Genomic DNA, 15633 nt, shown 5'->3' on the forward strand with positions numbered 1-15633 from the left:
AACTTCTTGAGTCTTCCATTAAAAATTTTTACCAGCTGCTATTACAGTAGTTTAATTACTGTTTTAATTCAAAGTTGTACAATTTAGTAATGGTTAAAAAGCCTTAGTTGTAGGCTATGCAGTCCAGGTTATGTTGAACGGATGTGTCTTTATTTCTTGCAAAAATATGTCAGGATTCATAATCATACACATTTGTACAATATTTAATATCCTACATGATTAAAATCCAGATATTGAATTTAACGTTTTTCATAACTTGAACTGTGAATAATTGTGGTTATTATACATATTCAGTGAAATAATCAGTGACTTAAGGATCCGCCCTAAACTGACTGAAAGAGAACCATTGTTTGCTATTCATCCTGTAAATGCATGCAAATAAAGCTAAGGATTATAATGAGGAAAATGTTTTTATTTTTATTTGCCCAGTGGGACAAGATGGCAATTAACAGAATAACTTTGTAGAAAATCAGAAACTGAAAATTAGATGGTGAAGGCATTTGTGTGAAGTGGTTGGGTGGTGGTGGTGTAAGGGGACACTTTTTAAACAGATCTGATCAGAAAGGCACTTGAATTGGAGCTTGTTGCCAGGCAACAAAACAGATAAGAGATGGAGGAAGGTGAAGAATCTTTACAGTAATTAGTCAAACCAGAGTGCTGTGGATCAGCCTAAATCTTCCCCCTGCTTCTCGTCTGGCATCACAACATAATATTCCAGTTTGCGTGTACTCAGCATCCAGTTTAAAGGAAGGAAGCAGCAAGTTGAATTTGGATGTGATGAACAAGCTACAGAAATGTGGGACGTGTGCAAACACATTTAATCATTTCATTCTGTTTGAAAATCTACCAGAAGAGTACAATTTGTCAGAAACATCTGTTAGTGACAAGATGACAAATATAAGGACTTACAGTAGCGTTGACAGCAGAATGCGGGACGCTTCATGTCAGCGTCGCCAGCAACAAATGGCAGACCATGACAATACAAGCTGCTGCAGTGTTAAATGACAGCAGCACAGGCGAGGGTAGGAGCCATAGCACTGTCATTAGGCTGCAGGGTGACTACTGAGACAAAACGCCAAGAAAAGCTTGAAATATAAAAATGATTTTATAGACTTTGCACACAGGATCATTTGCTGGAATATTTCTCTCTATGTAAAAGAAGAGACTGAGTTTACATTTGTGTTTTACACCAAACTGTATAGATCAGGTATTTGTGAAGATTTGCTTTGACCTGCCAATACTGACTTCAGCAGATTCAGATTTTTTTAAAGAACAATAATAAATGGCTTTCAACATCTTTATTCCTTGCATTTGCGTCATGAGTCACCGTTGATTTATATTAGGAGTCGGGATAAACTCTACACTACAATTCAAGAGTTTGAATACAACTTCCCACTGAACCGAATGAAAATAACTGTGTTGTGATAAAGAAGTTTAGATGTTCAATGATGACATCTTCTCCTGTATTGTAATACAGAAAAAAACCATCATTTGCAGAATATTTTCCATTTATTTCCACTAAATTTTAACTAACCCACCAGGAAAACAAAACCAGCTTTTTACGGTTAAAAGTTGCGCTCCAGGCAGCAGAAACCACGACATGACAAAGCTTTCAACCTCTGATCTGTGGAAAATGGGCTGCCATTTTACCCCAAAAGCTATCACAATCCACAATCATTACTACTGTATTCACTTGCCTGGATAAATAGCCACAATTCAGGGGAGGGTTAGTTTCTACTGTGAAAATGGCAGCCTATCCCCATAACACCTGTATGAATTATTCAGCACTCTGAGCTCTATCAAAGGCTGTCAGAAATGTCAGGCAGTTGGAAGTACCCTTGGCTGCCCCCAAAGGATGTTGTCTCTACATCCTGTGGTGGGGTTAGGGGGCCTGCACACACACACACACACGCACACACCTGACCAAATGCCATAGATTTTTGCAGGGAAACTTCCCATCCTCTACCCTGCAGGGTGAAAAATTGCTTAAAGTTCATTATAACTGCAGACAGTAAATGATTACAGATCCTTTTTTGTTTGAAAGGTTGAAGTTGATTATTTCAAAATATTCATTACAGAATTGTTTTTATGGAGCCATGCAATTTAATGTCACACCACAACATTTCATTCTACTGGAATGCATGTCCAGTCTTTGACTATGAAACCTTCATTCTTTTTGTGTACTTTGACCCACTGTCCTGTTAGATAACCTGATGGACCTCGAGCCAAACTTGGTGAATGAACCCAATTTATGCTCCATCAATTATCCATCAAATATAAAAAGCCATTCATGTCCTGAAGAAGCAAAGCCACCCCAGACCATCAAACTTCCACTTTCAGTAGGATGTACTTTTTGTGAAATGCTGAGTTTGTTTTACATCACAGGATGCAGAGCATCCAAAAAATCCCCAATAGTGACAGTTGTTATTCACATCAGGATGCGAAATGTTGCTTCTTGGGGTCTTTTAGCTGCTTCATGTTGTAACAAGTTACTTTGTGGATCAACAGGTTTGGTAATAGTCAAGTGGGTGTGGCTGTTGATCAGTAATTTGTGATGTAACAATAGCAGTCAATTATACATTAACGTAGGATCACATTAGTTTGGATAGCTTTTTCCTTTAATAAAACTCTTTTGATTATTTTTGTCTGATGCATCCAAGTGTGACGAGCAGAATAAACTACTTGAACTGAAAAAACATACTTTCTCACAGTTCTGTACTACCCAACATAGGATCAATTCAAAACCAGCCTGCATAAGAGAGTTACACAGGACTGAGTCAAAATGAATCGATAAAGGATAAAATGACAATGCTAAACACAATGCAAGAGGAAGCTATTGTCCTATTTTCTTCAGACCAGAAATAAGCTGCATCAGAATTGTCTAAACAAGTCCACTGGACAGAAACATAAGATTTCTTTTGAAACAATAAGGCAATTAAAAAAAATTGCTAGAATTTGTAAAAAAGAAAGAAAAAAAGAGCTCTTTGTATGTATGAGTGATAAACCAAAGTTTTCTCAAGTGCAAATCAACAGAGTGTTGGAGGAAAGCAAATGTGCTGGTATGATTATTAACTGTGCAGCTTTATTCCCATGTGTGGAATGTGAGGGGTTGCTGCTAATGGGATGGTCTGCTATCTGCGGTCGCCGTGGAACAGATCCATAGATCCCAGGAGAGTAAAAGAAAATGTGATTTTTAAATGGATTACAAGGAATTACATGCAAACAGTTTATAGTTTTATGGCTTTAAAAAAAATACTGGCTGGGTGTTAATTTTGGACATTGAAAACTTAAAAACCCATAACAGCAGTGTAAATAAAGCAGGGGATTTATTAAATATAAATACATTTTTAAAGAATTACCCTTAATGTGTAAAAAAATAAAAAGTCTCTGCTTCAGTTTTTCCTGCTACCTCAGAAAAGGCATATATTGAAGAGTTTTCATGGGTGTTGAGGATACAAGCACACTCAAAAGTATTCAAAACTTACATAAATAAATAAAACAGCTCTGCAGCATCAGACGCAACTAAGCCGGAAGATCAAAACAGCAAAGCAATGCGAGAATGGCCAATAGGAAACTAAGTCTCAGGAGAAAATCTGATAGTGGATGTGCTGAGATGAAGAGACAAACAATGCAGGTGTGGCAAGCAAAACTAAACTAAAATACAGAAATCCAAGATATAAATTAAAGCAAACAACAAAGCAAAACAAAACAAAAAAAAGATGCAAACTGAAGCAGTTGTACTCTGCCTGATAACCAGAAGGGTACTAATAGAAGTACAGAAATGAAACATTAAACTTAAATTGTCTATTTATGTACTTATTCTCAGTCTTCATTTCCGGTATACAACATAAACTTACCTTAGACTATATCAGATTAAACAGTTAATTAATGGTGATATAAAATAGATTTCTTACTCCAAAGTTTGTTTGTTAAATCATCATATTCTGGTTTCTTCCAATTAAAAAAAATAAGGAAACCAACAGATGAGTCAGACATTAACACAGGCAGAAAAACAGACTGGGTAACAGAAGGGTCCAGAAACAAACAATGAAGATCCAGGAGCTTAAATACTGAGGAGTGTGATTGTTGACATGAACCAGGTGGTTCATTAGTAACAGGCTGCAGCTGGGAGAGAAGGCAAACAGGTAGACCGAAGGAAAACCAACAACCAACACAGAGCTGAGCAGAAAAATCAAGAGGAACAATAACACCAATCTAAAGGAGCAAAATCAAAATGCACAAGAAACAGAATGCAGTTTTAAACTAAGAAACTCAATGCAAAATGAATTTCTATGGCAAGACCATTTGAACAAGAATTACTAAGGGTACTGAGCACAATATGGCAACGTTTAAACAGGTATTAACAAAAAACAAGAAAATACAAACAGAATAAAACACAGAACACACTGGATTATGACGTAAACAACAGACCCTGAGCAAGGAAGTCCATTTAGTCAGTTTCAAATTACTACAAACCAGTCTTAATCAAGTACCAGTTAACAGAGACGATTCGTTAAATTATAATAATCCACTTTCACTCGGTTTATCTGATCGGTCTTGTGTTGCTAAGCCTGAACTGTTAATGTAACCAATAGATGGTGATCAGATCCACTTCAGCTTGGTACTATGCTTCATCAGGTTCACCAAGTTTTAAACCATCAGATGGCACCATTTATCATTTACTGATAAATCAAGCCTAACTAAAGAGTAAAAGTGATGCATCACCTCTTATAAGTTTGACAGCCATCTACATATCACCCTGCAAAGTCAGGATGCCTAAAAATTCACTGAAGATACTGAGCTTGTGTTGAATTCATCATATTTTATAAAAAATAAAGTGGATTAAAATAAATAAATAAAAAAATGTTGGATGTTTGCAACATGGAATAGGCCAAAATGTTTCCGTGTGCTGAAGCCTAAAGAGTTTGTTTTATTTTTTGACACACCAGAATGGAAAGATTTGGATCGGTAAGCAAATACTTTCGGCTATTTTATGTTTATTATATTTTTGTATAATAAAGACGTCCACCCTCTCCATTCAGATTCCAGGGTTTAGCTTTCTTCAGTCATCTACAGAATCACTTCCCAGCTGTTGTCCAGTGTTGGAGATTTTCAAGCTTTGATAATCCCCATTTTAAAATAAATGTATCTTTGTCATGCTCACCTTTGTTCATATTTACCACTTTATTGCATTTTAAGATATGCATTTTACTGACAATAAATAAAAAGTTATATAACTTTAATGAAGAGTGCAGCCGACAACAGAAAAGGACATGTTTGTGTTGAAAACAGTCTCCTAAATGTCATGACTTTTCAGATACATGGCCAATCTTCAGACCATCCCAACGAGGAACAGTCTGAACTCGAGCCTTCAAGCTGAAACATCCAAAGAAACGGAGAAGAAATTCTGTTTCAGGGTGTGGAAATGCCACAACTATCACGTTTTAAAGTGAGGCATCTCTTTGAGTCCTGCCTCTGTTCGTCCACAGCCCCCCCGACCCCCCATTCCCCCCAGCCTGCTGTCTCTCTTCATCTTCCTCCTCACCCCCTCTGTTTCCATCATCATCCCCTTGTCCCCCACATGCGTCTGCTGATGGATGAGCTCATTTACTGCAAATCTCTTTCGAGTCAAAGCGGAACACTGCCGCTGCCTTTCTGCTACTTCAGTGGGAATAGAGATCTCAGCATATGAATACTATATGTGCGCACACCAATGCACAGACAAAATTCATGTTGCTCTAAAAATTGGTTCTTTAAGAAAATGTTCTGCCAAGTGGCTCCAAGCGTGTATTCAGCAGCTCTGAAAGAAGCGGTTAAGTATCACATTTGTTCTAACAACACTGTGAAGGGCTGATATAAATGCAATAACACACAACAAAAGATGGGAATATTTTCATCTTCCTTTGTAATCTACAGTACTTGTGGATTGACAACGATCCTGAGAGCACATTTCTTCAGGCAACATTGTTTTATGGTAAATCACAGCTTTGCTGCGGATTGATTGATTCATCCTCGTGACAATAAAAAAAGTAAAACTATGCTTTCCAAAAAATGTATTTCCACAGATAAGCAACTCCATCTTGATGCATCACTTTTGATGCCCACCACCTCTCTTTATCCTCCAGGCCAGGCTGCCGGTTTCCGCAACTGCTCCAGTCTCACAATAACTATGATGAATGCAACGTCCACAGGAGCAAAGCAGCCATTTGACACTTCATCCCCTTTGATGCATTATCATCTAATATACCATGGATCGGTGGCAGCTTGTCTGAAGCCTCCTGATTTGGTGTAACTGGCCTCTGCTGAGACCTCCCATGAACAAAGGTGGCTGTAATCATATCACAAATGGCAATGTCCAACTTCAAATGTATTTGGTTAGTGTGGGAGATCAGAGACAGAATCTCTTTTACCGATTAGGAAATGTGACTCTGCCCAGAGGACATTTAAAGATCCTGTTTTACTCAAATCACAGAGACTGTTTAAAAGTAAACCGGTGTCCTAAGTGTGCTTTTTCTTTTATTTGATTACAAGTCCAAAGAATCTTGTTCATCCAAGGAATAAAAAGAATCTGCAACACATCCGGTGTCCTCGAGAATGGAGAATGAGCCGTATCCACTGAAAAGAGAGGATGGATGCATGAAGCCGGTGGAAAGTGGGGGTAGACTGATGACTGAGAGATAGAAGCCCTGCCATGAAATGAAAGGGGTGACAGACACGAAGAGATATAAAAATATCACCGGAGAGGGATTCAAGAGAGAGAGAAGGAGAAAGAAAAACAGGACTGACCATTAAGGCTCTCTGACGCTTAGTAGCTGCCAGCTGGGAAGAGATGAATCACCAACAATGAAACATGTATGGCTGGGAAAAAGAGCGTTTGAGGTTTTGCAGAATTAAAGCATTTATCTGGGGTGAGATAAATAAACCACCGAGGAGCTGTGAATTTAATCCTGATTTAAGGCATCAAAATGAAACCCATGTGAGAAAACACATTCTGAGGTCTCAGTCTCATTCACACGTCTTCAAACAAACCAACAAGCTGTCATACATCTGACTTTAGTCTTATTTATTTTAAAGGATAGCTAAAACAAAAATGATTTTCAATCCTATATAGGAATACTGGTTTCTGTTTGGTTCATATGTCTCCAAAATAAAGGGTGCATTCATTTTACTTTAGTCTGCTTTAATCAAACTCTAGTTCATTTGTCTCAAAAGTCTGGTTTGTTTGGGAAGATGTGAATGCGCAAGTGAACTAGAGGGAGAAATGGCTTGTGGTCCTTTACCAAAGACAAGAGAGAAATCCCACACAAGCTAAATTCTGACGCTACTCCGTTTTTATTTATATTTTGTGAAGAAGGAAGTTGCACTCATGTCTTCTTCAGAGGTTTTTGTGTTGCTTCATTCAGTATTTCTTGGTGCAGCGCCACCACAGACAAGAGGGGGAAAACGTTTTTCCAAGTAGTTTAAATCGTTTGACTCTGTGCTATGTGAAAGTGAACTGCATGAGCTGAAAATATAACAAATATGTAATGTTGGTCCAAAGAGTCTTGAACATCTATAGCACTCTGTTCAAGAGTAACAACATCCCTAGTCTCTACTTTCCTGTAACCTACCAGGTTTTTCACTTTTACTTCAGTCAAATCTACATGGGATTTGACTGAGTCCCATTATTAAGAGCTAAATTTAGCTCTTAATAATGGGAACTAGCACTAAAATTTAGATCTCTAAAAAATTACAATGAAATACAACAATGAAATAGCCGGATTGTATTAATTCACACTGACTACAGTTTTGTGACAGTATTTGTAAAAGTAAAAAACTTGGATTTGAAGAGGGCCAAGGGTTGCTGGGGAGTCCTTAGTTTTCCACAAAATATTGTGAAATCAGCATTGTGCATTTATTTAGAGAAAGAAAAAAACTCAAACATAAATTTTATGGCACTTGGCTTCGATGCCAAATGCCATAAACTCAATCCCTGGTACCAGTTGGTAGGAAAGCAGCAGGACAGGAATATATAAAACTTGAGGATCATTAGCATCGCTCTGCACCAAGCATCACTGAGTTAGAAAAAAATGGCTTTATTATTTCACAACACTCTGTGAGCAATTGTAGCTACTCCTTAAGCAATTTTTTAAACTATAATTTCCCAGTCCATTACAATCTTGGTAAAAATTTGTAGAATCGTACAGCTAAGTAAAAAAATACAAAAAATCAGCAAAACAGACCATTACTGTAAAAACCAGATGATGTGCTTTGTCTTTCCCCCTTCAAATTTAAATCACCCCATTAGATTAAAGTTATACTGAAAAACTTTGATTAAAATGGCTGAAAATAATTCAGGTCATATGTTTTTGCTAGAATCACCTTAGTGTGCGATCAATCAAAATTACAAGTAGAGTTATATTTCAAAATCAATACTAATTTTCTGTTTCTGTTTCATAAGTCCACCGGCTCATGCTTTACCTCCTGATCATCGCTTTCCCCATTTATGAAAGAAAACTAAACTTGTTTATTTGCATCTATTGAAAAGTAAAGACTTGGCTTCAATGTTTACCTTCAAAAGGTACCTGAGTGTTTTCTAGATCAACCATAACTCTTGTCACTAATTAACAACAAGAAAACAATGGAGAAAGGAAGCAAGCAGTGGCTTATTTCCATCTGCAACCTTCATATGCATCAGCAGCAAGTGTAAAAAATGTCTTTATACTTCACACAGCTGCAGGCCCAAACATTCACAACATTTATCTAAAAATAAACCTCACTAAGCGTGGAGAACAGCAGAGATAAGAGGAGAGAAGATAGGGGTAAAAATCTGAATTTTGAATATAAATTGGTACATTAACTATCTGATTCAGTTACAGGGACAATCAGCAGCTTCCTCAACATTATCTTTTCATGCTCAATTTTTAAAATACGACTCGGCTGCCCTGGATGTCAGAAAGTCTTTATTGCCAACCGGAAAGATGGTTTATACTTTTATAGTAAAAAAAAGCACGTTTTTGATCCGATTCTATGAGGAAAGAACACAATATAAAACTATAACGTAACACAAATGTAAAATAAGTTCATACGATGCCAATGAAAAATGCACATACACTCATCAATGGCATGAATTATTTTGGGGGTTTGTGTACAATTAATTCTAATTGATTTTTTATGGACAAAGTTTATATATTTGAACTGCCAAGGCTCAAACCAATCATAAAAAGGACATTTCTGGAACTCCAGTGTTACTGTCCGAGTCGACAGATGAGGCAAAAACTGATCTATTTGGTGTCAAGAGATGTATATGAAATCAATCTGGGAGTTTTAAATTTAAGAAATTGCAGGGAATAATGAAAGTTGCACTGAAACTTCAATTAAGAGCAAGATTGCTGAAATATGGACAGAATTGAGTCTCATTGCATGTAGAGGCAGAGTTTATGTGCAGAAAGATGCTTTTTTTTGGGAAGATTTAATAAAAGAAAATCTACATGTCTTGCATAAGGTTAAATGGACAAGGAACACGGACATGGCATTAAAATGGAAGAATCCAGCACTGAGCAACAAAAACTCAGAAGCCTAAATATCAAGGAAAGGTTGTAAAGAGACGAAAGAACCAGAAAAACTAATCAGAATAAATGTGGTACAGTTGTGGCAATGAGCAAACCGAGACAGACGAATTAACACAGAGGAAGCTGAACTGAATCTCACAGTAATATAAGAAAAATAAATTCAAATGTACAAGAAACACAACACAAAAATAAAGAAACAAACCAAAGATAAGGGAATAAACTAGTATGGCAACACCTTGACAATGATAATAAGCACAGACAAATGAACTGACTAAATGACCTATGGAATATAAATAACCCTAAAGTAAATGATCAAACACAAACAAACACTCAAGGAATGTCGCACTACAAGCAAGCATCATTATAATACGGAGTCGATAAAGCAGCGGGCTTCTGGAGAGTCCTCAAACACAACCATAAAACATAATGAACCAGGCATGAAAACTGGCTCCATTCCAAGAACTACAATGATTTTTAAAACGTTTTTTATTTCTGACAGTCAAAGGTGATTTAAAAAAAAAAAAACACATTTTCTGCAAGGAGAGAAATGAATACACTATGATAACGACACCTTAAACAAATTGCTATGATCTAATGGCAATTAGATCATAACAAAATTATAATGATTTTGCAAGTTTCCGATACGTTAATTGATTACATTCAATTTACATGGAGGCACATTTTTAAAAATAAAAATTCCAAATATAGGTTAAAATTGAGAAAAAACTCAGAAAAAGAATCCTGACTTAGCCCTTCAGAGCATATCCTACAGATGCAGTGTTTGGGTCAAGCATTGCACAAAGTGTCAGAAACATCTGTTCCATCTGTTTTGTGCTCCAATGGACAGTATGCCAAGATATCAGAGCTCACAGCTCCAAAAATGAATCACTGACATGTCTGTCATACTTGATAAAAACGGGAACAATAATAATCCTGTTGAAACGGCACAGAAAGAGAAAAATTGGGTTGGGATGCAGCTTTGTGCACTCAATACACATGTGCTACCGATACTGTGGCTAACAGAAATCCAGCCTTTTCTGTGCTTTTCAGCCTCTGGCAGAGGTATTTTATGCTTCAGACAAACTGCTGCCACTGTGTCCTTTGAGGGGTGAAACACAGGGAGAGAGAGTGTGTGTGTGGAGGGGGTGAGGCTGTAAGACTGGCTCATGACCAGGCTAAGGAGCGAAGTCATCGCTGGCAGAACAGAGTTCACTGGGATGTGACAAGTATGATCTTCGGGAAACAGATGCAGTGGTTCAAACACACCCCGGCCACTGTGAACTTCCTGCTATTTGCCATCACATCTTTAAAAGTTATAAATATAAACAATTATGTTCACCCGGTCAGCAAGAGGTAACGTTTACGATCCACGCCCATCACCTCATGCCTGCACGCCCTGCTCTATATAAAACCCCTATGTACATTTCTCTGTCAGCTCACTTAGCTTTTGGGCATTTCCTTTGTTTTTGTTGATCTTTAAATCCACAATCTACTCTCTGTCGTTTAGCAAGGTTTACTTTGTATCCATTTGAGTGAGCGTGAGCAGACAATTAAAGAAATGTCCTGTGGGGAGTATGACAGGGTTGGCCCTCTATACCCTCTGAGAAAATGGGTTTCCAGTCAGGATGTTGGCCTGCCACCTTTTCTGGAGACTGGGGATTCTCGTTGGATCAAGAAGGGCTTGGCAGCCTGGTCCTGGCCGGGTTGCTTACCGGCGCCTCTGTTTGTGCCCTACATCTCCGAGCCGATGCCTCATTCCGGTCAGAAGGTCAGTAAGTGGAGGGTCAGCATGGATGTGTCTCACTTTTCCCCCTCGGAGATCTCCGTCAGTGTCAGGGATGGATTCCTGGAAGTTGGAGGTACTGCTCTGTTAATTAACCCCTCTGAAAATGTCTGGCATAAGTGTTAATTAGTTTTACTCACAAGGCAGATTTTTAATCCTGATAAAGCATTAATAATCTTATCTCACATCATCATCTGAGGAAGAAGAGTCTTCTAAAAATACTTTCCCCGCACTTCACAGAATAAACGACGAACATCTGAAACTGCGATGGAGAAAAAGCTGAACGCTACAAATTTAGAAAGCTGCTTAAATATCGTGCTTGGGGAAATTAAAATCACAGCTCTGTGGAAGAAATTAATTTCTGTGCTGAGTGGTTTCTCAGTGTCGTTTGATTCTTCTGTGTCCTCGTGTACCTCCCTATAAACACTAATCTTTCCCCAGGGAAACACGAGGAGAGGCCTGACGAGCATGGATTTATCGCCAGATGTTTTACAAGAAAATACAGGTAGACAAAGAAGCCACAGACATTAGCTTGCTGATATTTAGGATTAAGCTATCACTAATGTTGATCCCCCTTATTTATTTTATTAATAATTGATTTCTGAAATGCTCAAGCAAGAAAAATAAAAGAGATCTACATTTGTTTCAGTGTTAACAGTGTTTGGTGTGGTGGTCTAAACAAGAGTTTGTGATTTGAAGGCTTCCAGCTCAAGTGAACGTTACCAAACTTGAGTCCTCACTCTCCGTTGATGGTTTCCTGACTGTAGAAGCTCCACTTCCTGAAGCCTCAGCTCCTGCTGCCATCATCATCCCAATAAAGGTTATCACATATGAAACTTCTTTAAAGGTTAACAAATAGTAAAATATGGTTTTCATTTATTTAATCTTGAATTTGAGAAGATAAAAACACTCAGGTGAACTGAAAACAAGGCCTAAAAATGGAAATAGCAATAATTAAATCTTATTTGTGGAAGTAATCTATGTCAAGACTTGTAAGATAATATATTGTGCAAAAATGACAAGCTGCAATTAGCTTGAGAAATCTGTTGCCAAGCAACATTAACACAAAAAGCAAGAAAAGTTATGCTTTGCCAATCTGTTTCCTTCTGAAAAAGTGCTTTTTGGCAATAAATCATATACTGTTATACTGAAAGCCTGTTATTTTGTCTTAAGTGGTGCCACATTTCTGAGGACAATTATGGGTTGAGTTGCAGAGTTGATCATATGGATTGCACCCATGAAAAAAGTAATCTCTGCCAATGCTAACCATATTTTGATGGAGGTAGTGTGGTAGAGTTGGGCAACATCTCCCTTAATACTGATGTCAGCTTGTTATCACTACAAGAAGTCTCAATGCAGAGAGATACTGAGATCCTGCAACTAGTGGGATCTCCCATAACTCCACTTAGGAATGTTCATGGCAACAAAGAGAAGATTTAATGGCTTTCTTTCCAATAAGCACTTGTTGGATTGAGCTCGTTTCTTCTTGTCAGAGTGACCAACATTTGTCATTTGTGGCTGACTAACTAACTTCCTAAAACCTGGAGTTAGTAAGATATCACGATCTCTTAACGCTGCTCAACTTCCACAGCGGGTGTTGGCATCCTGTCAATCTAAACCTCGACATATAAAACTTACAACCATTAGCATAAAGGTGCACAAAAACTGCAACACAGTGCTATTTACTGTTAAAATAAAAGGTAAAAATATTACAAAGACGTTTTGATGCGTTTTCACCGTGTACTGATCTGAAATATAGTAAAACAGGCTTCAGGAATGACAGCCGAAATGGCGCCTTCAGCACATTGCGTCTGAGCCAAACAGGAAGTCCGCCCTAAAACCAACCCGGAAGCAACGCCCCCCAAATAAAGGTTCCTTTTCGTCACTACTGCCCCCCATCTCATCCTCAGGAAAGCAATGTAAATGTCCCCAGAATGCCATGCAAAAATGCAAAGAAAACTTCATATTTTGAAATAAATACAAGAAATTGTATTTGAAACATATTTCAAATATATAAAACAACCAAAAATAATAATGGTGAGAGTTTTATATGCACACACATATCCTAATACTGTGGTTATTTAAATTGAGTTTTTATTATTATTATTATTACAATAAAGCTGTAAGCAACATGCTCACTTATTTTCATATTTGTCTGCAAATTCAGGTGGAGGTTGAGGGCAATGGAGAACAAGAAACAAAACAAGAAGGTCAGGAGGAAGAGTCTCAATTAGAGGCCTGCAGTGATCCGGTCCAGCCCAGCAGCACCACAGCTGGCCTGGAGCAGGGAGACAAGGAAACCAGAGAAAAGCCAGCTGGACAGTCCCATCCTTCACTGCCTGAGGAAGATAAATGCTTAGAGAGCATCCAAAAGTCTTCTGAGCACCACGAAGTCCCAGAAAGCCAAGAAAGCCTGGGTACATCCAAGCTCCTGGAACACAAAGAGCCAGTCGTGGATGAAGAGATCCAGGTGAAGGCAGAGGGAGCCGAGGAGCTCGCTCCCCCTCAGGAGCAGGAGCTGGGATCAGCTCCGCTGAGTGACATCCAAAGCCAGGAGCTGGAGGCTGCTAACATAGAGCAACAGCACACCGACTAAACACAAGAGCATTAGCCTGCATTGCCTGCCTTAAACCAGCTCCACAGATGCCTTTTTGTCATTAGCTATAGCGCCATTAAAGCCTGCTGTGTTTGGAGCTCTAATAAAGTAGTATCATGTGAAAGTAAATTTTGTGTTGATCTATTACATCTAAAGTTAACCACTAAAAACTACATGGTTCAAGATTAAAGTAACTTAACCTCATTATTTATTTTTCATCAGAAGTAGGTTATGACGTTGATGTGCAAATCCTATTTGCACATCTTTTTCTTTGTCACTTTGACATCAATAAGTTGCTCATTGAAAAGCACAATTCATTCACTTATGCTGTTACTATAGAAACAGCTTAAGTGAAGTCCACACATGTAACCTAACGGCAGTAAATGTAACAGTTCGTGTGAGTGCAACACCTCACACAATGTCTTTGCCAACACAGAACCAAGAGAGTCGTTTTATCCTTTCAGAGCGCAGCTCCAGTTGGAAACTTTTTAAATTTGCACCAATTATCCCCGTCGATTCCAGCACACAGAGAAGATTACGTTATTTTGCATCACACAATAGTCAGTGGAACAGCCCCAATTTTTTTCCATCCTCTTTCAAAAGCCCTGGCAGGGCCCATGAGCGAGTTGTGTCCATCCTGAAGCCAGCGCACAGCGGTGCCTATCGGAGCCAGCACTAAGCTCCTCGCTAAGCTGCCGCCCAGTTCCTACTGCTGTCCAACAATAACGCCACAGGTTCTCCAGATCCCTGGAACAAGGCCTGTGACTGATGTTGTTTTTTTCTTTATTTTCAAATAAAAACACACAAATGTAGGATGGACACTTTAATTGCATTTCTCAGTAAAAAGACATCAACAGAGAGGATTGCAGAAAACGAACTGCTTTTCACAAATAAGTCAATTGTCCATCAAGCAAGCATGCAATCATAAATAGAAAAATGCTCACTGCAAATTAATACATCAAACAATTTTGCACCAATTAAAATGTATATATACAACATATTGTCAATGCATACAAAGATGAACCATCCAGGTCCTCTTTATGATAAAGACATTAAGGCACAGTCATTCCCTGTGTCACTAACAGATCTATGTTAAAATGGATGAATTAACCTTCTATTCAAGGATTTCTAATACACCAAGCTGCACACGCAAATTGTTAACTTGGAACCTGATTTTAACACCCCCTGCAGTTCGCATTTGTAAACAGTATCATCAGTAAGTGGGGATATTTATAACACCTGATTATGCAATGAAGGCCTGTGGTACCTAATGGGGAGGAAAAAGTCTACTAAAGAGGTTTAAACAGGTATAAATGCTATATGGAACAATTTAGATATGTTAATGCATTAATGTATATTAAAATACATTAATATTTTACCTGATTAATATAGGATTTTACAATATTGAGATAAGAAGAATCAATTAAACAAAATATGTAATCGATTTAAAACAGATCAGAACAAAGTTGAACAAGCTTTATATTGGGTATTCTTGGAGTTTTTGGTCTTGCAGATACTAAAAAGCATCAAAAAGTATCTTTGCATTTTCAGACATAAAGTTTCATCAACCTTAGAATGTGTTTCTAATCAGTCTACGACTAATGTTGAATAATCCATGATGAGTCTGACCTTTTTCTTGCTTTTATCTTTCGAATGCTACTGATCAACATGGTGCCCCTGACAGAGTGGCACCCTTGGTGATG

At 38.0% G+C, this 15633-nt stretch overlaps 1 protein-coding gene across 1 annotated transcript; it reads left to right on the forward strand.

The window, feature by feature from the left end:
• The first annotated feature begins 9138 nt into the window (after positions 1-9138).
• On the forward strand, positions 9139-14059 carry LOC103134938 (heat shock protein beta-1). Its single transcript, XM_007547456.2, has 4 exons — positions 9139-11410; positions 11776-11839; positions 12034-12154; positions 13502-14059. Exons 1-4 carry the CDS (start codon positions 11110-11112, stop codon positions 13928-13930), a joined length of 915 nt encoding a protein of 304 aa, XP_007547518.1. The 5' UTR covers positions 9139-11109; the 3' UTR covers positions 13931-14059.
• The last annotated feature ends 1574 nt before the right edge of the window (positions 14060-15633 follow it).

This window comes from Poecilia formosa, unplaced genomic scaffold (genome assembly GCF_000485575.1).
Source record: "Poecilia formosa unplaced genomic scaffold, Poecilia_formosa-5.1.2 Scaffold20, whole genome shotgun sequence".
NCBI classification, from domain to species: domain Eukaryota; kingdom Metazoa; phylum Chordata; class Actinopteri; order Cyprinodontiformes; family Poeciliidae; genus Poecilia; species Poecilia formosa.